This window comes from Chaetodon trifascialis, chromosome 14, assembly GCF_039877785.1.
Source record: "Chaetodon trifascialis isolate fChaTrf1 chromosome 14, fChaTrf1.hap1, whole genome shotgun sequence".
Lineage (NCBI taxonomy): Eukaryota > Metazoa > Chordata > Actinopteri > Chaetodontiformes > Chaetodontidae > Chaetodon > Chaetodon trifascialis.
Genome location: NC_092069.1, coordinates 24,753,770 through 24,780,473, shown reverse-complemented (window position 1 = coordinate 24,780,473; position 26,704 = coordinate 24,753,770). Strand labels below are relative to the sequence as shown.

The 26,704-nt window shown below is 46.3% G+C and overlaps 1 protein-coding gene across 5 annotated transcripts; it reads left to right on the top strand.

The window, feature by feature from the left end:
- The first annotated feature begins 497 nt into the window (after positions 1-497).
- larp1b (La ribonucleoprotein 1B) lies at positions 498-26,067 on the top strand. Of its 5 annotated transcripts, none has more exons than XM_070979032.1 (19): positions 504-1,290; positions 3,460-3,521; positions 5,259-5,315; positions 6,682-6,901; positions 7,348-7,521; positions 8,555-8,680; positions 8,972-9,140; positions 11,411-11,555; positions 11,798-11,975; positions 12,868-13,049; positions 13,898-14,257; positions 18,159-18,273; positions 19,188-19,357; positions 20,174-20,280; positions 20,814-20,974; positions 21,073-21,217; positions 22,833-22,942; positions 24,661-24,788; positions 25,536-26,067. In XM_070979032.1, the coding sequence occupies exons 1-19, from the start codon at positions 915-917 to the stop codon at positions 25,794-25,796; spliced, it is 3,246 nt and encodes a 1,081-aa protein (XP_070835133.1). In that variant the 5' UTR covers positions 504-914; the 3' UTR covers positions 25,797-26,067. The 5 variants fall into 5 exon arrangements, with proteins under 5 accessions (XP_070835134.1, XP_070835133.1, XP_070835132.1 ...); XM_070979031.1 differs by having other exon boundaries at positions 6,682-6,907; positions 18,162-18,273; XM_070979030.1 differs by having other exon boundaries at positions 6,682-6,907.
- The last annotated feature ends 637 nt before the right edge of the window (positions 26,068-26,704 follow it).

Sequence of the window (26,704 nt, the reverse complement as noted above, 5' to 3'; positions counted from 1 at the left end):
TACAATTTTGAGGTACCCATACTTTACTTAGTCATTACCATTTTATGCCGCTTAATACTTCTGCTCCACTACATATTGGAAGCCAATATTGTACTTTTTACTCCATTACATTTATCTGACACCATTAGTTACTAGGTACTTTGCAGATTCAGGTCATTAACACAGAATATGAATCAAATAATATTCAGTTTTATTATGGATTAAGTTTCCCAGCAGTACATAATGTAGTTGAGATTAGCTCCATCTTTACCAAAGGCAACAATAGTGATGCTTACTCATTAACGCATCACTAATTATAATCCAGTGATATTATAGACATTACTTTTACTTGTAGTACAGCTTTTTTATGCTGTGGTATTGGTACTTTCACTCAAGTACTAGATCTCTACTTCTTCCACCACTTTAACACCGAGTTGAATATGTGTGTTGCAGTACCGGCGTCCGACCGCCGGGGGCAGCAGAGTCACTGTTTACAGGCAGAGAGCAGCTGGCTGCACGAGCTCTTAGCTGGTAGCGTGGAGTTCAGAGGCAGACAGAGAGGAGGTCGCTGTAGGAGTTGCTTTTAAAAAGTTACAGAAAGTCTTAGGTGAACCAATTCAGCGTGTGTCGTTTACATGGTGACCGACTACAGACTCAGAGGTAACTACTTGATGATATGAAACAGTCGTTCAGGGCGGAAAACGGCAACATTTCGCTCGGGCTCGCTGACTTCTGCATGGTCGCTAGCTAGCTAACAGTTAGCTGAAGGAGCTACTTGGCTAGCTGGCTAGCGAGGTCCAGCCCAAAAGTTGTTTACCTCAAGTTGTGGATGTGGTCACCCCCTGAGCTTTTCGCGACTTTTCTGTGGGATAAGAGAGCAAGGACCAAAAAATCACACTGGATTTAATACAGTGCGCTGTTAGGGAACTAGCAGGATGTCCGCAGAGGTTGAGAGTAGTCAGGTTGACTCAGGTTTGACAGCGGCCAGCTCCAGCGGAGCGGAGGAGAAGAGCCAAAACAAGTCCGAGGGGACTCACCTGCAGAAAGAACCAGAGCAACAGGGCCAGAAAGGCTCGGAAAAACAACTAGCAGATGGCCACAACTCCGAGGCAACCAAGAGCCCGACGGACACGCACAAGAAATGCAAAGAAAACGATAAAGAAAACGACCAAAGCAGCAGCGCTGACTCGGCTGTCGAGGCGGTGAAGAGGAAAGTTGTTGAAGCTCCTCCGCCGAAAGTCAACGCGTGGACTAAGAGGACCACCGGCAGGGTCCCGATCAACACTATCAACTCCAGCTCCCAGGAGAAAGGTGAGATGGACTTTAAAATTCATACTCATGGCAACAGATTGTCGTGACTAAAGTGTTCAATAAAGTTACAGCTCAGCACAGATCACCCCCCACCCCACCCCCCAGCAGCGGTAGCAGCGGCTGAACACGTTGTTGCAGCATTTTGACAGCCTGACTGCAGGGAAACCAGCCGTAATCTCTGTCATACCGACTTTGGGCTTATTGAGAGCTGAATGAAGTGCTTAAACTTGGCTGTCAGCGAAGTCGAGAGGTGCTGGTGGTCGCATATTTGCCCCATCCCCCTCTGCGCTCGTATTGCTCCGGAGCACCACGTGTTGATTACTGACAACTGCTGCTCCTTTCGCCTGTAACTTAGCTGCTACCAGCTAGCTCCCCCTCTGCTCTGCTCTCCTGGAAATGCCAGTGACAGAGGGCCGCGGCTAACGTTGGTTAAATACACCACATGGGGACCTACAGTGTGAGCCATAATGAGCCTGAAGTCGGTGCTGTGTCAGAGTAAAAACGGCTAAGACAGCCAGGCTAGCTGCTGCTGTAAAGACACGTTTTGCATGTCCAATGGCCTGTCTGCCTGCAGGTCCTCCCACCAGCCTGTTACCCCTGTCACAAGTCAAATGTGTGAACAAGGTGGCTGGGCAGGTGGAAAAGGTAAAGCAGGCTGGATTAAATGAGTGGCTGTGTTTACTGTGGATGAAGGTAATTGCTCTTCATGTGTTGGCGATGAAGAAATGTCCCTCAGAAGCGCCACAGCCCAAAAAACACAGCGACAACCACATTTTTAAGATCAGAATAACGTGTGAAAGTGACTGGCAACTGGCTATTTTACTGGTACAGCACTTAATGATAATAAACTTTTCTGTAGTTAATTTGCGCAGTTATGTAGCAATTTGATTAATCCAAATAAACAATATAGCAATTATTTCTCTGGTTACATTTGTAAAATGATGTAAAATGATGAAAAATGCTCATCACAAACTCCCAGAGCCCAATGGTTTGATTTTTTTTATTTTTGTCCGCCTACTTAATAAGTGACATCAACGATTGATTGATTATCAGAATTGTTAACAAATATCCCTTCCAGCTCTCTTGATCAATACAGCTGTATTAAACAGCTGTATTACACATCCTGTGGCTCTGGAGGGAGCCATGATAACCCTGGTGATGTCACCGTGATGTCATAAGGGTTATCTTGGTTTCAATTGGTGACTTTAGTTTGAATTTGTAACAAAAGTTACAAACTCTGGGTGTGGAGCTTTGAGGACACTACTGCATTCTGGGAAATGTAGTGTGTTTTTGCCCCTAAAAACTAAAAGTCAGCTTCTCTGAACTTCTGCTTCAGTTTGAGCTTTTCTTTTGGAAATATCTTTTTTACAAGCTCCTCCAGCTTTATGGATGCTTGACTCTAAATTATCGTAGTACCCATTTAATAATTGATTGGATTTCAGAATTGGATTGATTGACTTTCTGTCTGCGTGATTAGCAAACTGATTAATCAGCTGATCTTTTCACTGCCAGCTGACACGAGCAGAACTTCTCAGCTCACGTGTGAGAATTTATTGATAAGACTGTTGGGTCATTGTTGTGGTCACATTTATTTATTCACACACGTGAGAGCTCGTTCTGAAACACAACGGTCGCTTTGTTAAATTCAGACTCTCGAATGAGTCGTGAATGTGTGTCACCGACCGGGGGGAGCTATATTTGAAGAGCTGGACTCTGACGAGAGCACAGGCATCATTTTACAGTGTAACTGTACGACCGGCGCTGTGGGTGGACGTGTGCAGGCTCGGTCAGGATGGCATACACCCATTCATGTGGAAGCCTCGGCTCCGCGGCTCTTATCAATCCGACCATCCTCTGCCGAGCGATAGGGATTGTCAGGCTGCGGCGGGCCACTCCCAGCCTGCAGCTGCCTGCACAGACGCAGCCGCATACTGCCACTGGCTGTCCGCAAAACACCCTCAACTAGTTCAGTCACTCAGTCTCTGGTGTGGGGGGGGGGGAGGTATTTACTCATTCTGCGCTGACAGAAATTCCTAATGCCGCACAGCAGAATATGCAGGAGTAGATGACTCCACCTGTGGCTGTTGGAAGGATAAAACTCAGCTGCTTTCAGGCCCGTCCTGTCAAATCTGATGATGTCTCTTTCAATTATTGATTCTGTGTCTGCAGATCAGCAAAACGCTCTGAAAGTCGTCCGTGCCAGCAAGCCCAGGACGAGAAAATCCAGCAAGGTATGCTCTCTGCTTTTTCCCTTTTATTTAAAAAGCTTCCACAGTTTCTCAATCAAACCCTAAAAACATCCAAATGCAGACACAGACACAGGCCGACGCTGTTTCACGTCTCCGCCGATGAAACTGTGCTTGAATTGAGCCCTTTTGGGGATAACGTGCTCATATTTCAGCTTCTGCCAGGTGCTGACGCTCAGGATGGGAAATTAACATCTGCCACGGCTCAAACGTGAGCTGGTTTAAGCTGCTGACTGGCTGTTATGTTTGTTTTTTTTCCAACCAGTTTTTCCACAGCGGTTATTAAAATTAAGAGTCGGAAGGGAAACGAATAAGAATAAAATAAAATCAACATCTTCAAAACGAAGAGGATGAAGGGCTCTGTGGCTCTTTAACGCCGCAGTTAACAGACTGATCGGTACATTATTCTCATGTGTTGTTTTTATGCTCTTTAATGTCACTTTAGTGGTTTTCCACAGTGGGACACACAGTGCACTTTTGCTTGAATTGTACCCGGATCACCCAGAATGCAACTTGTTGACATTTTCATGGTCAAATTCACGTGTCGGAGGTGACGCGGCTCAAGTGTTCAGCCTGGCTGATGTTTATAACCACTGTCACAATATAAACACACTATCAGCATATTAATGTTTGTGTTTTTCAGTGTAGATATGAATCACATTCTAGCACATTTTATCACAATAATAAAAGTAATATTTAAACTATTGATAGACTGATTAATCGACTGATGCAGAGACAAAGCTCATTTTAGAAAGAAACGTGCTGAACACGTTTGTCAGAGCTCGAGGATGAACACAGTGAGTGACGCTGAATGTAAACACAAGCTTCGTTTACAAGAAATCTCCACGAGGCACCTTTAATTCTCCAGGTGTAAACAAAACCCCCAACTGAAAACAATAAATCAGTGGTATTAATGTTTCCTGATGCTGCTTTGTGCACTGATATTGATCCCTCGCTGCAGAAATTAAGCCATCAAAGTATTAACAGAGGCAAAAATAGTGGACAGAAAGTGATTATAAAAATACTGTTTTATGAAAATCTACCGATGCCTTATATTCAGTTGCACTTGAGAAAATACTGTTGCATTAATAAAAAAGAGCATTGAATTGCTTGAGTCAGTGTGGATAATAAAAACAGTGTTTGTACTATTTCACAGGTCAAAGAAAATACAAGATGTAATGATGTGAGCGTGTGTTAGGATAAATAACAGGTTTGTGATGGCAGATTTGTCAACTTTAAAACCAGAACTTCCATTTTTCTGGTCCTTTAACTGTAGTTTAAAAGCCAGAAACCCTGAAGGATGAACTTGGGTTTGTCCATCGCTCTTGTATCCGGAGCCGCCGTGAGGAACGCCTTTTTGTGTAACACACCTGTGGAAGAATGACTGCGTTTGAGCGTCAGTGCTGCAGTTTGCACCGTGCAGGTCTGAGTGTGACTGTGACCCTCGTCTGTCTAACCTTGATCTCATATCAGGCTGTCCAAATTTACAGCGTTCACAGCGGTGGAAAGTGACTCGGCCTGTTTATCGGCCTTGTTTGCAGTTTCCCTTCGGACGGAGCACTGACCTCCTTTCTCTCCCCAGCTGGTTTCTACCAGACTCCACCTGACCCCCCCACACTGCTAACAGAATCTGATGAGTGCAGGTGGCAGGGGGGCCACTTCTGCATGTTGAATTGATGATTGGTTGTCGTTAATTATTGTCTTTCTTTCTGAATTTCACAGTCAGGTGACTTCAGTGATATCACAAACTGGCCCACACCTGGTGAACTGGCCAAAGAGGTATGACAAGTTTTTGTGTGTGTGTGTGTGTGTGTGTGTGTGTGTGTGTCTGTATGATGTTAGATCAATCAAATAAATATCAGTGTTTCCCTGAGGATTACTGCTTTGGGGTGCCCACAGGTACCGCTTACCACTACAGCACCAAATTCCATTCGCAAAGTTAACAATTTAAAGTTTCTTTAATATTTATTGGGTTTTCAAATATTTATCGGTTCTATTTATCACTTTTATTGAAATGCACACAAACCACTCTTCACATCGGTACAAATTAGATCCACCAGACAGCACTTATTTAAGAAATACGCCATGTTTAAGGCTGGTTTGCCTTCTACTTCCTTCCTTACTCCTTTTAAAGCAGTGGTGAGGAATACAGGAGCAAATGCGAGGATCTGAGTATTCATGATGACAAACTTATGACTGGTGTGATAACCGCATGCCAGATTTGTCAGATCACACAAGGCCTAACTACCTCCTAAGTTGTCATATGATTGGTTGCTGGTAAATGATGTGGCGTTTGATCACTTTTTTGAAATGGAGTCTGGCACAGTGCTCACTCTGGTCTACCTCAGCTAAAAACCACACACACTGAATATGTCAGCTCGTTAGCATGTCGTTCACCACCGAGCCTGTTTTTAACCGGCACTGATGACGTCACCGTCACGTCACCTGTCCGTCCTTCCCCTGTCTGTCCTTCCCCTGTCTGTCCTCTGCTGTGCGTGGAGGCGCAAATCCCGCCTCCGGTGAAACGCTAGAGCAGACGAGGATTTTAACGGTGGTCTGAAATATTAGCAGAGACGCTCGTGCCGCTGCAGAACGAATGTGGGGAAAACACCGGGAGTGGCGCTTGCGTCACGTCAAGGGTTTCCCAGACGACGTCACAGAGGTTGACACATGTTCGGAGCTGGATCTTCAGGCACAGTCAGGCAAAGCAAAAGGAAAAGTAAAAATTTAGTTCAGTCGAGCTGTAGAACTGTTCCACCTGACGGCTGCTGTCCTGCTGTCCTGCTGTCTGTTTGTAGGAGAATATTTTATTTCCTATAAAAGATTTTAAAAATCCAGGAACATTCACTTTTTAAAGTGTGAAACACCAGTAAAAAATATGTCTTTTGTAGTTTTTATTGTTTTAAAATGAGCTAGAAAAACAAAAAATGGGTCAACGTCAAAACAAAGATGGTTCCCAAAAACCTCATTCTGCTTTTTGGCTTTAGACCCCTAAAATGAAATAAAGGAGCTCCCTCATGAGGAGCTGTGAGGAGTTAAATCTCCACTTCACAGGTTGATTGAAGAGAGGTGGCAAAAAATGAGAATAAATAGGGTTTCGTCATCCTCTGAAAGTATAATTAAAAGCTGTTCTCTCCGTCTTCAGCAACAACAAAATGTCCTCAACAACAACGGAAAGAAGCCTCCTTCCTCACGCAGGGAGAAGGAGAAGAGGAGGGAGCGACCGGACAGGAAGTCCGAGAGCAGCCATGATGGTGGAGAGAGCAAAGAGAACCAGGAGGCTCACCCGCTGGGAGAGCTGCCCAAAGACGGAGAGTCCAAGGCGGGGCAGGACGCCAGAAGCGCCGCCCTGAAGAAGCGAGGAGGTGAGGGTGAGGAGTTCTTCTCACTCGCTGAAGCATGTCGAGCAGCGTCGTCCACTTTAACCAGATTAGCAGAGGGATGTTTCACTGATCGGTGCATGTTCTGCTGTGATGATCACATGTGTTGCACTCACCCTGATTGATCCACCTTCAACAAACCGGAGGTGAACGAAGAGTTCTGTTCCAAAACGAGTGGAGATCGTCCACTCGAGCTTTTTGTAAAAATCAAGTTCGTAAGCGTCAAAAAAGACCTTAAAACAGTGTGTGCTAAGCTAAGCTAACAGGCTCTGTACTGTAAGTTTAGTGCTCAGCTCGTTGGAAATCATAATTGAGTGTTTTGAAGCTGACAAACATTGAAGCTCAGTCCGTTTGATTTCCTCCAAACTGCATCTCCGCCGTTCTGGAACAAATCTCTTCAAGCTGTGTTTTCGGTGTGCAATCATCGCTAGGTAACAAGCGTAAGTGGGTGTCTCTGCCGCTGGAGGAAGCGTCCCGGGACGACGGCGACAAGACGCCCGGCGGTGGCGGTCCGGCCTGTTTGGACTCTGAGCCGACCGGCGACTCCCCTGACCCCACGTCGCCCGGTCACACACTCCATAATAGCAGGGCGCATGATAGCAGGAGTAAGTGCTGTTCACGCCTTCAGTCTGTGTTGTTGCTTCTTCGCTCGCTGGTGCGGCTTCGCTATTCGCCCTCCGCTTCCTGTTTGCTCGTCATCTTTCCCAGCTGCTGTCTTCCCCTCCGGAAGCTTCATTTCAGTGTCTGAGTGAAAGCATGGCGTGAATGTCCATCTGTGTTCACGTTTACTGATGACCTTTGATGCTCTTTGAGGTCTTCAGTCACTTCACTAGTTTGCTCTCCCGGGTCTTATTTTGGTTGCTTTGTCCATCACTTCTGTCAGCTATGAGGACATTTGACTCGCTGGCGTCTTTTCCAGGAGTCTCAGGAAGGAGGATGAGTCAGAAGGTCACACGGGTTGTAAAGAAAACCCCAATTTGATTAACTTTGGGAGAAAAGACACATAAATTAAGAGCTGGTGGGTCTTACCAGCATGGCGACCATGGACCATCCTGGTTCGAGTCTGATCCGGGACCCTCGCTGCATGTCATTCCCATCTCTCACCTTTCTCTGACACCTCAACCCCCCCAAAATATAGATTGAAAATAGTGATAAAAATGAGGGAAAACCTGAATCTTACACTTTGCTGATAAACCAATTTTTCAGTCAAACGATCCGCCAACGTTTAATGGATCCTTCATTTAAAATGTGAGAGTTTGTCCTCACCCTCAAGTGATTTTTGTGAATGTTGATGGACTTTATTCACTGTAGTCCAACCAGTTATAGCTCAAACATTTGATATATGTATATGATATGATATGTATAGTAGAGATAATAATCCTCGCTTCCACAAAGGGGTTTGTGCCATGTGACTAAACTCTGGGCCCGTGTGATCGTCAGACATGTTTTTTAAGAAACAAGTGAATCCTCTTTTATGCTGTTTTCTCAGCTGTAGTTTGCTCATAACGTCCTTGCCTCTGAGCCGATCCGTCCTCAGATCCGATGAGACCTGGACTCGGGGTCGCGTCGGACCTCTGGGTCAGAGACCTCTTCGTGAACAGCGTCTGAGACGTTACCTTTCATGTTTCCTGTCCACAGGTTGGAGGAGAGAGCAGCGGGACTTCGGGGACGATGCCGCCAGCGTCCGAAGCGATGGTGGGAGCGTCCGCGGAGGGATACGAGGCCGAGGGAAAGGTCGCGGGCGCGGGAGAGGTCGTGGGCGAGGTGCGGTTTCAGTTTCAGCAGATCTTTTTTTTTAACGCCTGGTGTTGTTTCCCGTCTTGAATTCACCTTCGTCTCTCGCCTCTGTTTGTGTAATCTGTCTGTTTTTAATTGGCAGCAAAGCTTTGAGTCAGGCTTTTATTTTGGCGGCCTTTGTAAAAACATGAGAGAAAATCTGGTGTGCAGTCTGAACTTTGTAAAAATATCTTCCTCCCCTGCTGGAAGTCGACATCTCAGCGTTCACCTCTGGTTCAGTGACGGCTTCCCTCGTTTCTGTTTTTCCTGCTCGCTCAGGACGTTACGAGTACTCGCAGAGCTTCCGGGACGCTCAGTCGTCCGATGGCTCGGTCCAGGTCCCCTCGGAGTTCGGCACCAACATGGTTTACTACTACGACGACGGCAGCAAGGTCCAGATGTACACCGTGGATGAAAAGCTTCTCAAAGAGTACATCAAACGGCAAATGTGAGTATCTGACGGCCTTCTGCTTTTCATTAATCCAGAGGCGACTGAAATATCACGAGCAGCTCAGAAAACACCCACTCAGACCAAAACCTCCGCACTGGACTGACCTCTAACAGCACGTCTTCTTCTTCTTCTTCTTCTTCTTCTTCTTCTTCTTCTTCTTCTTCTTCTTCTTCCTGTCGCTGCCTCCGTTCTTTAACATTTACCTGATTGTTGGTTTTTCACTCTGTTTGCACTTGTTTTAATTTGCCTGGTTTCGTTTACTCTCTTTGAACTTCACGCCTTGTATGAAAGCTATTATTTACATAAGGTTTATTGTTATGTACTTTGCAATTAGGCTTTTATATATTTTATTTCCACCTTCTACCTGGATGCTTTTGCACTTTTAACTGGCTAAAAAAAGATGGAATAATGAATTATAGCATATGAAAATGGCAGTACGTAGATTTTCAGCCTTTGGTCAAAGAACAATCTGTTTTAAGCTAATTTATTACTTTTTCACTTCAATCTCACATTCTTATGCAATACAACATTTTAACATCAGGATTTTTTCCTCATCCACTTTCAGCTAAATGATGACCTCAGGGCTGAAACAATTAGTTGATTTATGATTGGCCGATTGTCAGGAAGTTGAGTCACTTTAATTAAGGGCTTCTGGCTTCTCACATCATTTACTGCTCCTCTTTGTTTTATGTGATATTAAATTGAACATCTTTGGGTTTTGGACAGAACAAGCAATTAATTTAATTCGCCGTCTCTCATTTTCTCTGTTTTTTTTCGTTTTGTTTACTTGATACGATTAGACGATTAATCAGGGGAATAATCAACAGATTAATCAGTGATCAAAACAATTGCTCGTCGCAGCCCGAGATGATTTATTCAGTAATAAATACACTGAACATTCAAAGAGCCTGGTCACACTCCGTGAGATTAGAGGAAGTTTGAACATACTTTGTGCGTCTCATCAGAAAAAGAGCTAACAAACCTCGTTGCAATAACAACGCCATCACAGACATCCACCTCTCTGAAAAACTCATGTTTTCGGAGCTTTAATTGCATAAATTGCTGTCTGATATTAGCTGTTAAAGAGCCGCCTCTGGAACTGCAGGATAACCATTAAAAAGCATGTTTTCACTGCATCAAACATCCTGAAGACACTTCCTTTTAAAAGCTTTAATCTGCGCTCTCTGTTCGCTCTCAATTCGCTCTTTGCTGAAGCAGGAAATGACATTGATGTGATGATAAGGCCAAAGTTTCAACAGCAGCTCCTGCTGAGTCAAACAGGTGAAGACTGTCTGGACAGAGCAGGTGTGTGTGTGTGAGTGTGTGAAGCAGAAGGACTGATAAGCAGCAAGCAGAGCAGGTGCAGTGAAGCCCCTCCGGCTCGGTGTGTCCTGCAGGGGGCAGCGTTCGCTCTGTGTCTGACTGACAGCTTTGGCCTCGTTTCAGCAGCAGACTCAGAATAGTGGAGGGTGAGCTGGACTCCTAAATATAGTCTGAGTGCCTCAGCGGGGACAGGCCATGAATTATATGTAAAAAAAAAAAAAAGGAGGAGGAGGAGGAGGAGGAGGAGGAGGAGGAGGAAGACGGGACATTCTTGTCGTCTCCTCTCTTGTCTCCCTCAGCGTTATTCATGCTGCTCGCTCAGCCAGCGTTACTCCACATGAAGAGACGACCCACTGCCTGCAGGCCGAGCTCTGTGTGTGTGTGTGTGTGTGTGTGTGTGTGTGCGTGCGTGCGTGCGTGCGTGCGTGCGTGTGTGGTGACTTAAAGTGGAGTGACAGGTAATAGGCAGAGAGTTTTTCCAACCACAGATTTGGTTTTCCAGGCAGAATATTCTACATTTGTGTGGAAGCGTTAAGACGTGACAGCTCAGTGTGAAAAGGTTTATTATTGTTACTCGGGGCTGATTATTGAACCTCACTCATGAACTGATCAGCCAGTCGTCAATGACTGATCAGTGGAGTCAGGAAGGATGTCAGATCCTGCACTTCCCTTTATGCAGCTCTATAGCGTCCTCCATCAGAGCCACCTCTCTGTTAAACACCCATAAATTCAAACTGCACACTGCAGTTTGATGTCCATGATGACATCACTGTGACATCATCAGGGTCGTTTTCTCAACTTAGTCCTCACCACCTTGGCTAAACTGACTCGAGTGCGTCTTTAAATTTGATTTCTTTCGCTCGATAATCGGCTGTTTCCTCTTAGCTCAGTCTGTAAGTAAGACGTTGCTCCCGATTAACAACGCTCCTGCTGTCCTCCCCCAGCGAGTACTACTTCAGCCTCCACAACCTGGAGCGAGACTTCTTCCTGAGGAGGAAGATGGACGCTCAGGGCTTCCTCCCCATCTCCCTCATCGCCAGCTTCCACAGGGTGCAGGCCCTCACCATGGACATCAGCCTCATCATGGAGGTAACGTCACACCGTCACGCCGTGCCGCCTCTCACGATGTCACATGTTTGGTTCCAGGTTGTGTTTCAGTTATCGTTGGCAAACAAAGACCTGTGGCTAACTGGCACCTTCATTCGTGTGTTTGAGAAGAATAATATTTGCTCGCCACGAGACATTAGGACGTGACATTTAAGGACCTTCAGATGTGGGATTTGGAAAAAGGAAAATAAGTTTGTCCTTGTCTTATTGGCTCCTGCCTCCAGGCTCTGAAGAGCAGCAAAGAGGTGGAGCTGGTGGAGGACAAGGTGCGCTGTAAGACCGACCCGGAGCGCTGGCCCATCCCCACCCCTCCCATCGTGGGCTCCCCCCGGACTGACTTCTCCCAGCTCATCAACTGTCCCGAGTTCGTCCCTCGACAGACGCTCAGCTCCACGAGCTCCGGTCAGTGTTCACTCCCGTCCTCTGCTCTGCACGCACCAAAGATTAAAGGTCACGCTCAGGTCGTATTCTGCGTCAGAACATCTCACATTCAGGTTAAAACCGGCACACGTAACAGGAAGTGAGGTCAGATCCTGATGGATCTTCCTCTGAGCCTCCAAAAACCACTGAAGACACATCAGTGTGTCACGCTGCTGTTTCTTCAGCACCATGAACACACACACTGTTGTTTATCCTGACTCTCACACACACACACACACACACACACACACACACACACACACACACACACACACACACACACACACACACACACACACACACACACACACACACACACACACACACACACTGTCCTGCTGCAGCACCAAAGGTGGATTAATCCGCCGCTGGAAGTAGTCCCCCACAAACGTGCTGTGAGTAAGATAAACATAACAATCGTGCTTTCATTGATTAATATGCAGATTATTTTCTTTTGTTCGCTCTTTGAAAAGCCTGAAAATAATGAAAAAATGTCCATCACAATTTCCCAGAATGCACTTCAGCCTCTTCACATCTCTCGGTGCTGTCAGTCTAAATCCTGAAGAGATTCAGAAGACGATGAAAAGCTGCAAATCTTCGAGTGATTGAAACGATTAATCGATTATCAGAATTGTTTCCAGTGTGAACGTAATGATGAAGATTTTGCCTCTGAGGCCTGCTGGGCCTTCTGAAAACATCCATTTAACGATCCGCAGATTCCATCTTTCCCTCGAATCTCATTGATTATTGATTAAGTTCAGCGACAGACTCTCGAGCAGCGCTGAGGCTTCAGTCTTTAGCTCCTCTGTCGGTGTCATTTGGGACGTTAAAGCCGTGCTGAAGGTTGTCTGAGCGCGACGTTTTGGCCTTTCAGCTTCGTCGCCCGTGAAGAAGACTCCTCCCGAGTCGGCCGAGCCTCAGGACTCGGCTGAACCCAGCTCCTCCAGCCAGGAGTCGCTCCCGGACGCCTCCAAAGACGCCCCCGCCCCGAAGCCCGACCCCGACGCCTGGATCCAGGTGGAGAAACGCCACCGACAGCCCTCTGGAAAGGCGAAGGTACGGAGCAATGGGCGGAGGAATCCAGATCAGCTCATTTATCTTTAAAGTATCATATTTGCCTTTTTCATCCTTTCATCGTCCCTTCTCTCTGTCCCGTCCTGTCCTCCTGCTCGTCTGTCCAGCATGTCAGTGCTGATGTGTGTGCTGTCAGCTCTCCTCCTCCCTCAGCGCTCCACCCTGACCTCCTCCCCTCTGCAGTTGAGTACTTCCTGCTCGCCACCTCCTTTTCCTTTCGTAGTCGCTGTCGCACTTCAGACTTTTCTTATGCTCTGTATTTGTTTTTCACACTTTATCTTAACTTTATCTTAACTTTCTGCAACTTTCCCGACCATCCATTCATGGAAAATCATGTTAATGTCACGTAAATTAATCAGTTTGAGGACTAACGTTCTACAAAGGATGTCGATTAATTGACACGAGCAGATTTATATTATCTGATATGCAGTTTATGATTATTAATTTTTAATGTCCCCTCCTGGAAACAGAACAGATAATTCCTCCTAGTTTGATTGCAATTACTTGATTTTTATCATATTTCTATATTTATTTATTAGCTTTATTTATAACACAAACAGTACACATCAATAAACTTTGCCATGAATGTGCCAGAGTTAAGTAAAAGTCTGTGTAACATGCAAAACAATAATGAAAATGCTCTGTATTTGACATCGTTGCTCTATATTGTTAAGGGCTAATTAAAACATGACACACACATCAGAAAGAAAACGTGAATCATAAAACAGAAACAAACAGTTCAGGTTCAGTTTTATTTTGATGTCAAACTACTGAAAGTCTCCTCTCGTCGCTTCCTTTCGTTAATCGCTCGTCTTCGCTGTGTCCTCCAGGAGCACAGCGAGGCGCCTCCTCGCAGCCTCCACGCTCCTCTGCAGGCCGAGCCCGACCAGGAGGAGCTGGACTTCCTGTTCGACGAGGAGATGGAGCAGATGGCGCCCAGGAAGAACAAGTTCACCGACTGGTCGGACGAGGACGACTCAGACTACGAGCTGGACGACCAAGACGTCAACAAGATCCTGATCGTCACGCAGACCCCTCCCTATCTGCGCAAGCACCCCGGCGGCGACCGGACGGGCAACCACGAGTCCCGAGCCAAGATCACCGGCGACCTGGCCAAGGCCATCAACGACGGGCTGTACTACTACGAGCAGGACCTGTGGAAGGGCGAGGAGCAGGTCGAGTGCAGCAAGGTGAGCCAAACATGGAGGAGAGTGTTTCAGGTGTGGAAGCTGGACAGACGCTTTGCACCTGACATACTTTAAAAAACTTTAAAAACACCTGAACCCAGGATGATTCAGCTTTTCACTGGTTGAATGAGCCTCATGAAGTGAGACAGAACTGAGAGTATAGAGATATGTTGCTTTAAGGAGTCAGACATGTTGGAGCAGGTCTGTCACAGAGAGGTGAAGAAAAGACCTCGAGCATCGAGTCTCGTCTGAACAGGCAGTTCTTTACATTAAGGAACCAGAGACAGAAAAGGGTAAAGAACACAGCCCTCAGACTGGGTTTGTTCACATGAGGCACAAAGTACACAACAGTGACGGCATAAAATACAACCTAGTGTCCATCCAGCTGCCACCATCCACCCTAATCCTCAATAATTCACAGATTTCCACAATCAGCACCATAAATGTACTCACCCTGTTAACTTCTGCATTGGCTAATATTATAAGACACTGAAGTATTAGGCCTTAAATTTCATATAATTGCATATATTAAGAATTTATTGGTCATCAAGAGCAAAATGATAAACTTGTACTACTTAAACAGCAGAGCTGAGGGCTAACTTCACGTCCAGCCGTTCAACGGTCAGTAAACCAGATTGTACTGGGTGTTCGGCCTTGGCCGAGCCTGATTCACTTCCTGTTATTGAATTAGCTGCCCTGCTGTAAACCGCTGGATTTTTTTCATCCAGCGGGTCAAAGCAGAAAAGGCAGAAACGCTGCTGCACGCTGAGCTCTGGTGCTTTAGTCATTTCATTTTCCACAAACAAAAACAAGTCAGAACCAGTTTTACACAAAAGAAATTCCAGAAAAGTGAAGAACACATCATTTAATGAGGGGTTTGCTTCAGTAAAGTCATGATTCAGCTTTTACGGACACAAAAACGCTGAACTTCGCTCTCGCTGTCGATCACAGCCTGAACAATGGTTGAAGCATCTCTCTTTAACCTTACATTTGTGGCAGTGCAGGGCTTCCAGGAATAGTTTTGAAGCTGACACCAGCTGTTTCTCATGTATGTTTGTTTTATTGGTGACCCCCTCCCATTCAAAGTCTCACCCTGGACCTCAGTGGAGTAAAGACGGCGCTGAGTCTCTGCTCTGAAAGTCTTGATTTGATGTGATTCATGAAGCCTCAGTTATCAAAGATTTCTCAGAATTCATCCCGGGAGCCTAAATTTCACATGGAGAGCGCACATACGTACCATTTATACAAAGAAACCACATCTACACATAACGTTTAGCGTGAACGTGCACATGCTTTATCCACTCAGGAAAGGCAGAGATGGATCTTCAAGAGCTGATGTGGGATCATTTAGCCCCTGATCGCAGGGTCTTCAGTCAGGCAGCAGACTCTGCTGGTCCTGACATTTGATCCTGGGCCTGAAAGTGGGTCAGACAGTTTCTGGACTTGAACTCTGTGAGCGCAGAATCTTTGCATCGCAGCCAATAAAACCAATGAGAGCGTTTTCCCTGAAGGGTCCTGGGAAGGGGCTTCCTCTGCTGTGACATAAAGACTTTGTGACAGAGCTGTTAAGTCTCACACTGTGGAGGGGGACAAAAATAAAGCACTATTTATCGCCCACTGCACGAGCCTGCAGACTGACGGGGGTGTCGTGCAGCTGCTGCCAGAACTGAGTGACCTGCTTTTTGGACAAATGGCCTCGTCTGCAGAAAGCCTGCGGACAGAAGCCGAGTCTGCCGGTGACGCAGCGCTACTGTATTATAGAATTATCTATATCTAATTATCTAGTTTAACAACAGTCACAGGATTTTATGGTGTCGTATAGTCATTGTTTATGATTAAGTCTTAATGGCAGACGCTTATCCTTCATTAGTGCTTCAGTGATTAGACGATAAACGAAATCAGCTGCTTGAACCGCTCGGATCTCCCTCATCAGCAGCAAAACACGGTCCAATGAGAGTGCAGCCTCAATTCAGGAAGTAGACGGTCCTTCTTGACTTTTGAGGACAAGTAACTGTACAAACATTTAAAGTTCAAGGCGATTTCAGCTTTGAGATTGAGGCTGAGGTCGAAGCCTGCGGCCATGTTTCCGTGTGTGCTGAAGCCCTGATCCAGAACATTTTTACATTTCTATATAAACCTGATTATTTCTGCCGTCCCTTATCGCTGACTCGTATCGTGTAACCGTGAGTCTATCTATATCCAGCTGATGAAAGCTTTCCTGTCTGTGGCTCGAAACGCACACGGCCTGAAACATGGACTCTAAAACCTGTGAAGACATTTATTTAATGTGAACGAACCATTTTACATTTTCAGCAGCTAATAAATCGTCTCTGCCTGACAGGTGTGATTTAAGCTTCTGTATTTTTGTTTTTAAGAATTAGGCCCTCAACTAATGATTTTCTTGATTCATGAATCTGCCAGTTATGTTCTCTGTTAATCATTCAGTGCATAACATGGCAGAAAATTGTGAAAACTAGGCTAAAAGTAGGATCTGACTGACCGTTCTCAAACACTGCAGAGGAAGAAATGAGTAGTTTAGAAATGAGTAGCACGCACAGAGGTAGCTGTGACCGATGAAGACGGACCGGTGAAGAAGACGCCGCCACCGCCCCTCGTATAATGTTTGATAGGCAGGTGGAGTGCAGACGCTCTGCGGCGCGATGAGGTGTTTGATGGCCATGCAGGCAGAGCGTCGGGTCAGAGGTCTGCAGGGAAGAAGCAGCCATGTGTTCGTGACCTTTGATAGACGGCGGCCACAGTCACCGAGCAGCAGGTCGACGCTCTGCCGCCTCAACCCTGTCGGCCTCGCAGAGGTCCTAAAGTCAGGACAGTAAAAGAGCTGCGATCAAACACCCACGCTGCAGCGTTAGGTTATCAGCAGAGATTTGATTGGAGTGATTAAAGAAGGTTTTCAAAGTGATTTACGACGGCAGAAGGAGCAATGTGACATGCAGAGTACTGAAGGAACGACTCCTGTGCTCCAAAGGTGCTTTAGAGGATTAAGTTAAGAAAACACAAGACTGTAAAAGATTAAAATAGCAAGTGAGTGCAATAAAATGATGTTAAAATGGGATTTAAATCACAGTAAAGGTCTAAAATGTCTTTAAGCCTGATGTTTTAGCAGCTTGTTGTGTGTTTTATGTGCAGTATCTCCCCTGAAATGTAAATATTAACGACAGTCTTCAGAGAAATGACTCTTGAATATGTAAAAAGCACAACGTGTCCCTCTGAGACGTGTCAGAAATGAAGACAGATATTCAAATGAGGTGATTCAGAGCGGGACGAGTGAACACCGGTCACACTAACACGACAAACACCGTGCTCACGCAAACAGTCTGAAGGCCGAGCGAAAGATTCCTCTGTTCCTTCGCTCTTTTCGGCGTGTTCAGCTCATTCTCCGTCCAAAGGTTGTCGGTTACGTCGCCACATGTGGGAAATGTCACGCCTGAACACACACACATACACACAAAAGCACCAAGGTCAGCTGGATTTTCTTTTGACGCCGACGTGTAAAGTTCGAAGTGCGCTTCACATCTGCTGTGTGTCACACGAGCTGACGCGGCCGCCGGCCTGTCGAGTATTTTCGCCACCATGTCGCGCTGTTGTCAGTTAAAACAGCCCGCAGAGGGAGGAGTATTACATGGTCACACCTGAGCGCGGCGCAGGAACGCCATGATTATTTATGTTCATCATTTTACAGATGATCTTTTTCTGCACACAGACGCAGAACAAGGCTGAAATGATGCAAACAGAAATGTATTTGGCTGTTTTTTGGTGACTTCACGCTGCTGGTTCCTGTAATACTGCAGATTAAGAACTTAACTCACTTCCTGGCTGAGTTTTACATACAATAAGTTGGTGCATTTCCCCTTTTTAACTGTTCACGTCTTGCTGTGTTCCCCAGCAGGAAGTGGAGAACTTCAAGAAGCTGAGCGTCATCAGTCAAGATGAGTTTGACAGCCTCACCCCGAAAGTGCCCGTCGACCCAAACCAGGAAGTCCCACCTCCTCCCATGCCAGGTGGGTTTGTGAAGCTGAGCAGCATCCTGTTTGCTGCTTTCTGCATTTTAAGCGCATTTGTAAAATCTGCTCTTCACGTTTTTTGCACGACACGATTCTGACGGCCTTTGTGAAAAACGTTAAAACGTTTTCTTTAACTCATCAGCGAAATGAAAGTCAGTCTCTCCAGTATTTTAGCAACATCAGTGCATCATTTCTGTTTTGTGCATTTCTTAGAGTGAGAAACGGGAAAGAGCACCCCACTAAAGTTTGGCTTCCCCAACAGATTTAAGCTCTTTTCCCAAAGTCTCAGTCAATCAATCAGCTTGTTGTTGCTGTGGTTTGTTCACAATCATCATTCGAAGAGGAACATTTCAAAGTAGTTTGCAAAGGACCCTGGAAACAAGCCTGATGCATTTTGGGAACAAGTCCCGTGAACCCATGAAGTTAAAATAGAACTTTTAAGCTACGATGAGAAAGTTTTGTTTGCAGGATTTCATGAAAAGACTGTTGAGCACGGCGGTGAAGTGTTTCACTGCTAGAGGGAAGAATGGGTTCAATTAAATACCAACAAATTCAACCGAGCATCACATCGTCTGTAACAAAGCTGAAGATGAAAATAATCCTGAACACACCTTAAAGTCCACAGTGGAGGCACGCTCCAGAGGACCAGGCTGAAGGTTTTTCCGTGGCACAGAACCAAAATCCCCCAAACAGGAACTGAAAGACTTTAATCAGACTGCAAAAAGCTTCTACAAGCTGCATCTGTTGAGCAAGTGTCCAGATTTCAGTCCAGATCCGGTTCGTCTGAGCCGACCTTTTCAGTCAGACTTCTGAATCCACGTGAGCTTTTCTGGACCTCAGCATCACGAATCAGAGCTATGGCCAAACAGTCTAGTCGTGTGTGTGTTAATGATCTTTTTGTGTGTTTTCAGTGGACAGCGGAGCAGAATTGGCCCGCTCTCTGCCTACGACGGTCCCCGAGTCGCCCTGCGCTCGCCACCCCCGAACCCCCAGAACGCCTCGCACCCCCGGACGCCAGGACCCCAACAAGACGCCACGCTTCTACCCCGTCATGAAGGAGAGCGGCACCATCGACGGACAGGTGAGTTCCCGTTCTGTTGGCGCCTGACGGGCCGGGGTCTGCATCCTGTCGTCTGTCCAGCTCAGTACAGAGGATGAGGACGTCCTGAACGTCTCTCAGGTGGACAAAAGTGAAAAAAAGCCAGATTTTGGGTGATACTGAAGTTAAAAAAAACACAAGCTGATTAACAGGAGGAATCAGAGAAAGTACATTTGTGGTATTTCTATCTAAAACTCTGTTCTTTCAAACTTTCCTCCAATCGTTGCTGCTTTAGCAGCGAATGAGTGGACCGTTTAACACGTAACAGGCTTTTTTTAAAGAGACGACAGGCCGAAAAGGTGGAGAAATCCAGAAAACAACCAGCACGCCTCCATCAAGGTGTTTCACATTCGCTCTCCCTTCCTTTTTGTTGCTTACTCAAAGGTCTTCAGGCCTCAGAGCGACTGTAAACTCCTTGTTTGGACTATTGTTGATCCCTATCTGTGAAATTTGCTCCATAATAAGGGCCAATCAGAGCATAAAGCCGATGAAAAATTCACTTGATTCCCTGTTTAAGGCTGTGCTTGTTGTGCATCAAGTAGTGGTGAGCTTGAACTACAAGCAGATGGTACCTCACCTGCTCACCTGCTTTGCATGTTTGCACTGGTGCAGAGAGACAAACGGCATTTGCAAACCTCTATGTTTTCATGTCTGTGTCATTACATCCATCTCTAACCATCAGGAGTGCAAAGCTCTGATCCCAGTTACCAGGACGTCCTGTAGGTGACGGACCTGAGTCTGGTCCGGATGGCTCGTTGTCACGTGTGAAAGTCATGACTCTGCTGTTGTGATTTCCAGACGCCGAGGAAGAAGAAAACCAGCCACAGTTCGAACCCCCCTCAGGAAGCCCACATCGGCTGGGTGATGGACTCCCGTGAGCACCGGCCGCGCTCGGCGTCCATCAGGTCCGACCGCTCGTACAGGTCCAGCTGTTTCAGTAATCGACCGAAAGAGGAAGACAGGCTGGTCACTTCCTGCTTTCACTGTCAGCCCTTCTCCACCCGTCGCCTCTTTGTTGTGATTGTTCTGCTTGATTCTTCTGACCTTTATTCACTTCCCTGTATCTCTACACACTGAAGCTGAAGTGCTTCACGTAGCCACAAATGGCATTAAGCACAGATCCCCTGATCAAGTTATTTCCACCCCGAGTCATTTAATATGGAGCTCTGCGAGTGCACTTAATCTGATGTGCACTATATTTCCCCTCATAACACAGCTCACATGTTAGTGAAAGCAGATTTTACAAGAACTGGAGACGTCCATGACACAGTTCTCCTGTTTCCTTCAATAAATACCAACATGAACTGTAGCTGTTACTGGTGCCTCAGCAAAGACAAGCCAGCTGACTTATTGTAGACATGATCAGTACTAAGTGTTAGAAACTGAGTTTGCTGCCTCGTCACTCAAACGTCCTCTGGCCTCCTCCGTCCTCCTGCAGCAGCTCCAACGCCTCCCCATCAGAAGGAGCCCCGCTGTCAGGAAGTTACGGCTGCACCCCCCAGTCTCTGCCCAAATTCTGGCATCCATCCCACGAGCTGCTGAGGGACAACGGCTTCACTCAGCAGGGATACCACAAGTACCGCCGACGGTGCCTTAACGGTACGGAGACAGAAGGAACGCCATCGCGCGCTCCTGTTAGTCACCTGCGTGTCAAAGCCGGTGTTGTGCTCTCTGCTGACCGATTCGATGTGTTTCAGAGAGGAAACGGTTGGGGATCGGCCAGTCTCAGGAGATGAACACTCTGTTCAGGTTCTGGTCCTTCTTCCTGAGGGACAACTTCAACAGGAAGATGTACGAGGAGTTCAAACAGTGCGCGGTGGAAGACGCCAAAGAAAACCACAGGTGAGCAGGACCTCAGGTGGCGTTAAGCTCGGCGCGGACATATTTCTGCGCCTGAGGTGGAAAACGAGGAAGTAAATATTGACTAAGAAACGCAAACAAACCAAATTGAATTGAAAATCGTGAATTGCTTCCACTGTTTTCTCGTAATTCTGACTTTCTGTTTCATAGCAGCAAGAAAAATCTCATAATACTGTGTAGCCCAAGTGTCTGTAGCTCATGTTAGCTACATGCTAATGCTACGTCTTGATGCTGGGTGTAATAAATGTGCAGTGAGCTGCTGAAAGGAGAGACGTCTTCCTTTAGTTCTGTCTTTTATCACACTCAACAGATAGTCATAAGACCAGAGGACGTATTCTCAAAGCTTCCTCGTGCAAAGAGTCGCTTTGTCAAATTTCAAAGAAAATCCTGAGACTGATGACGTTTTCTAAGAATTTCCCCTCACAGTTCAGACCAGATCCCGGTCAAGATAAAAGTTTAGAGAGCTCCTGATGTGGTCGACCTCAGCAGAGATGTGCTCACATCTCCCACCCGATGCAGTAAAGCTGCACCACCAGAAGTTATGGAAATGTTAACAGACCTGTCAGATAGACCACATGTTAAAATAACCAGCATGCTAACAAATGTAAGCAAATCCACACAGTAACTGAAGCTCTTCACTTCTTTTTTTAATGAATTTAATAACATCAGTATCGTCCAAAGCGTCAAACACAGGAGGACATGAGAGGGATTTGGAATAGGTGTTGGTGTTGTCTGTCTTCTTCTGTGGTAGTGATTATGGTCTTAGGAGATCCGGATGTCAGAAATCATGACTATGAGAGGAGGCCTCACGCTTCTTCTTTGGTGCCTTCATGCTGCGAGCTGACATCTTGAAATTGTTTGTTTTGTCTGATGAAAAGTCAGATATCAAGAAGCAGATTGTTGTCATTTGTTGTCATGAACTTTGAAGAAGAGGAGCTGTGATTTTACCTCCATCAGTACGTTTTCTGTCACTCCATCTTCCTCGGTGGGCTTCTGATGGAGGATAAAGTCGAGCTTTGACGTTTGGTTTGCAGACTGCTGCAAGTTAACGTGAACTTACTAATTGATGGCTTCCTGATCCCTCAGCGTCGCCTGCAGGCAGCGGCACCTCTCAGCCGCCGTTGCTCGACGGCAGAGGGTTAACAAGGGAGGCGTCCTCGCTCTGACATTGTTGTGCATCAGCCAGAGGTGTCTTCATACACCTGCCAAACCCACATTCTTGTGGAAATGAGCAGGCGGCTCGGGCCTGCGTCTGGAAGAGGGAGCGAGCGTAGTTTCAGGGTGCGCTGGCAGGCAGCGCATCAGGTTTACAGACAGCAGCTGGATTCAGTTTGATCACAAACTGGTCAGTCAGGTGACGCTGAGGACATTAATAATCCACGAGACAAAGTTTTACTGTTGGAAACCGCTGCAGGCACATGTGGGAAAATATGTGGTGCTCCAAAGATCAGCTCACAGTGAAGCAGCGACGTTGCGTAACATCCAGTTCATGTAAACACGCTGGTGTGTGGAAGCCAGATGTGAGGTCCAGAGTCATCTTTCTGCTTCCTTGTTTTTGTGGTCAGACCGAGGCTAAAGTATGCGTTTTCCCCTGCAGGTACGGACTGGAGTGTCTCTTCAGATACTACAGCTACGGTTTGGAGAAGAGATTCAGGTTAGATCTGTTCAAGGACTTTCAAGAAGAGACCCTGCGGGACTTTGAGAAAGGTAATTAACATCAGGAACGCTGTCCCAGGCGTCCCCCGCCACTTCCACCAAGACTTTCAGAATAAAATCACACAACTGGCCCACTGACACAGAATCACACACAAACTGGGTTTTCCCACAAAGTCTGCATTTTTTATTAAGTATCGTAAACCACAGAGCAGCGTTAAACTGCATCATCAACATCATTGCAGGCTTACAGGAGAAGACTCTTACAAGAGGTGGACATAAAATATAAGAGATTCAGTCCAAAATAAGGAGAAAATAAAACCACAGCAAATGTTTGGCTGTGCTTGAAATCTGAACGGGATCATTATGTACAACCTCGAATCCAGAAAGAGTCTGGACTCTGCATTAATCCCTCAAATACTCCTGGAGGCTGTAATCAGACCCACTGTTATATGAAAATGCACATTTCAGTGTATTTTTATTGAGATCTGTCCCCTAATAGACAGATAGATTATCCAAAATCCAAATAATCCACACCGTGTTTGTCTGTAAGTCCGTTAAAGCTTCATGTTAATGTTTCCAAAAATGTCCTTCATCTGTAACTTTAAGTCCCTTTGATGCAGCTATATTAATAAGTAATCTATTCTTACTCATTTCAGGATAATATTTAGCATTTATAACGCTGTAAAGTGGTGGCGAACACGTCCGGACGTTTGTGTGATTCACAACGTCTTTGTTCACGAATGTCAACACACGTTTCCTCACGCTGTTCCTCCACAGCTTAAAGACGTTAAATATAAAGTGGTGCCAGTATTAAACCTGCTTGACCCGACTTAAAGGTCCGCCTCGCAGAGGTTCACCCCCGACGAGCTGAACGTGCAGCTGTGCGAAAAGAGGAAAGAAAAGGATTAAAGTCGATTTCTCAACACAGCGAGCGACGCGGCGGAGCGGAACGGAGCGACGCCCGCGAAGCCTGCAGCCACTTATTTCCAGCTGACTTATTTCTGGTGTTCAGTTTAGGACCGAACACACACACATGCACGCACGCACACACACACACACACGTCTGCAGTCACCACCCTGATACTTTACCTCTGAGTCATCACCACACATGATAATTGAAGCACTAATTGACTCGGTGCCGTCATGTGGCTTCTCGAGTCCTTTTCTTAAGGCGTTTAAAGCAGGACGTGAAAAGTGTGGTGGTCTGAAATCACTTCCTGTTACCTCAGAGCTCCACATTCACTGTGTCATATTTACAACGATGGATCCAGCAAAGGTAGCTCGTCCATGACGTTCACACTGCTCTCTGCTAACAGTCCCACAATGCAGTGCGGTACATTTTAAAGATTCACACTGATGAGGCTCCACTGCTGAAATCTCAGCTTACTGCTCGCTGGAGTCAACTGCTGAGTATCAGTGAAGGAGTGATCTCAGAGGAGGAGGTCGTTCACCGCTCGATCGCAGATGGTGTCGCTCCCTCAGACGGATAAAAAATGTTCAAACGGGATGCTTAGTGTACTTTGGCAGGCCTTTGTTTACCTGGCTGACTCGTCCAGGTAAAGTCTACATGTGGGAAAAGCTCCACGGTGCTCAGCCAAGCACAAAGACAGAGCTGAGCTACGAGCTAACAGATCAGAAAGTTCGAAAACGTGAAGAATTCAGAGGAAATGCTGATTCGCTGACGGACCGAGTTTCTGAAAAGATGCTAAAAAACAGCGTTTGACGTTAAACTGATGCTAACGGAGTCGCGCGCCGTGTCCCCGCTGCAGGTCAGCTGTACGGACTGGAGAAGTTCTGGGCCTTCTTGAAGTATTCCAGGATGAAGAACCAGCCCATCGACCCGAAGCTGCAGGAACACCTCTCCCAGTTCAAGAACCTGGAGGACTTCAGGGTGGTGGTGAGCGTCCTCGCTGATTTACGACACAAACACAAACATCCATCTGGGCTTAATGTGGGAGGTGGAAATTCTGAAGTGAGATAATCAGACTGAATTTCCATTTTTACTCACCGTGTTTGCTTTAGCTGAAACCTTGTTGGTTTATTCAGGAGGGAATGTTGGAAGTTACAGCTGAAGTTTATTTTTTGTACTGACGGCGGTGTAGTAGTACTCACCGCCCACAGTGTAGAAATACTCTGTTACAAGTAAAAGTCGTCGAACCACAAGTGTTAGCATCAAAATATGAAGTACAAAAAGTGAAAGTATGGTTTCATATTATTGGATTGTAACTACTGATGCATTAATGTGTTCATCACTTTAATGTTGCAGCTGGTAAAAGTGCTGAATTCCCCCCAGAGATCGATAAAGTTTTATTTTAACCGATCAGAGTTTATTTGATCATGTTTTGTATTGATAATCTGAATCTGCAGAGTCACTGAAGCTATCAGAGAAATGTAAGGAAGTACAACAGTCCAAAATATGCCTCCTAATTGTGATGGAGTAGAAGTATAAAGTATTTCAAAGTACAGTGTTTGAGTAAATGTACTTAGTTACATTCGATGAGCCCAGTCGCCATTTTCCACTGAATGGAGGAAGCTATGTAGGAAGCCCTTTGAGCTCTGATTGGTTGAAGGAAACTGCAGACAAAGGGTACTAACGTGAACCTATCATCATCGCCTGTTTGACCTCTGACCTCTGTGTCCGCAGCCCCCGATGGGAGACGAGGGAGGCAGGAGGAGACGTCACTCATCCTCGGCCGGGGATGAAGGGAGGCGTCGGCGACATCCTTCCAACTCTACCTCAAAGCCCACGCAGGCCTCCAAATCCTCCGCCGCTGCTGCCGCCGCACAGAACGCACCCAAAGACAACGCCCAGAAAACAGCAACCGCCGCCGCTGCAGCCGCCGCCCAGGTGAAGAGGCCGGAGCCTGCGGCCGGGAAGAAGGAAAGCGTCGCACCAAATAAATGAAGCCCCCTCCTGTAGGTGTGGGTTTGGATAGAGGAGATGCAGAGCGAGGCGGCGGCGGCGGCTCTGAGCTCAGCGTTCGCTCTCTCAGCTGCAAACTGTTTGGGTATGAAGAGCGACCGAGCGTGGTTGACTTAATTTGATTGTTTTTATCTGTGCATTTCATTTTAAAGCAAGCAAGCAAGCAAGCAAGCAAGCAAGCGTAGGCAGTGAGCTTGAATCTGTGCGCCTGACAGCTCCGAACGTTTACAAAACCAAACCACAAAAACAGAAATGCATTCCCTGCATTTTGCCTTTTATTCTCTCAGATGCCAAAATGGTCGACAGGTGTGTCGATCACCTGTAAACAGCTGCTCTGCGAAGAGCTCCCGGCCTGTTGAACTGTGATTCTAGTTTGCCAAGAGAAGAGACGCCGCACATCGTCCGTGTGCCTTAATCTGACTCGGCGGGGAGACGTGAGCGCGAGCGGTGACGAATAATCCAAACTCCGCTCTCTGAAGTCTTCCCCGCTGATCATTCGCAGCTCCAGTGTGTTTAAAACTGACACCGCGTGCAGGTTTTCTTTTCTTGACATGAAAATATTTTCCGTTTCTTTATCAAAGTTGACAATCGAGTTGACAGCCGCGGTCATTAATTCGTGAAGGACTGACCCCGAAGCTGCTAACGGACGAGTTCGCGGCTAAACTCTCCTGCTGGTTTTCAATTAAAACCTGCGGAAATAACGACAAATTTATCTGGGAAGCTTTAAGTCCTGTTTTACACCCAGAGGTAGTATAATTTATTATTTTTGTTTTTATTTTTCCATGTACTTGATTTGATGGAGTAGTCTTAGGTAATCATTGCAGTTTTTAATGGCTTTCGCTGTTGAATATGATAATAAAGGAAATGTTTCTGCTGGAATTATGGGTGTG

What these genes read in the sequence shown, in the direction of transcription:
- larp1b (XM_070979030.1), top strand. Translation starts at nt 915, where the DNA reads ATGTCCGCAGAGGTTGAGAGTAGTCAGGTTGACTCAGGTTTGACAGCG. An exon ending in CAGGGCGCATGATAGCAGGA is followed by an intron (nt 7,522 to 8,554) that starts GTAAGTGCTGTT and finishes TCCTGTCCACAG; the next exon opens with GTTGGAGGAGAGAGCAGCGG. An exon ending in AGCCCTCTGGAAAGGCGAAG is followed by an intron (nt 13,050 to 13,897) that starts GTACGGAGCAAT and finishes TGTGTCCTCCAG; the next exon opens with GAGCACAGCGAGGCGCCTCC.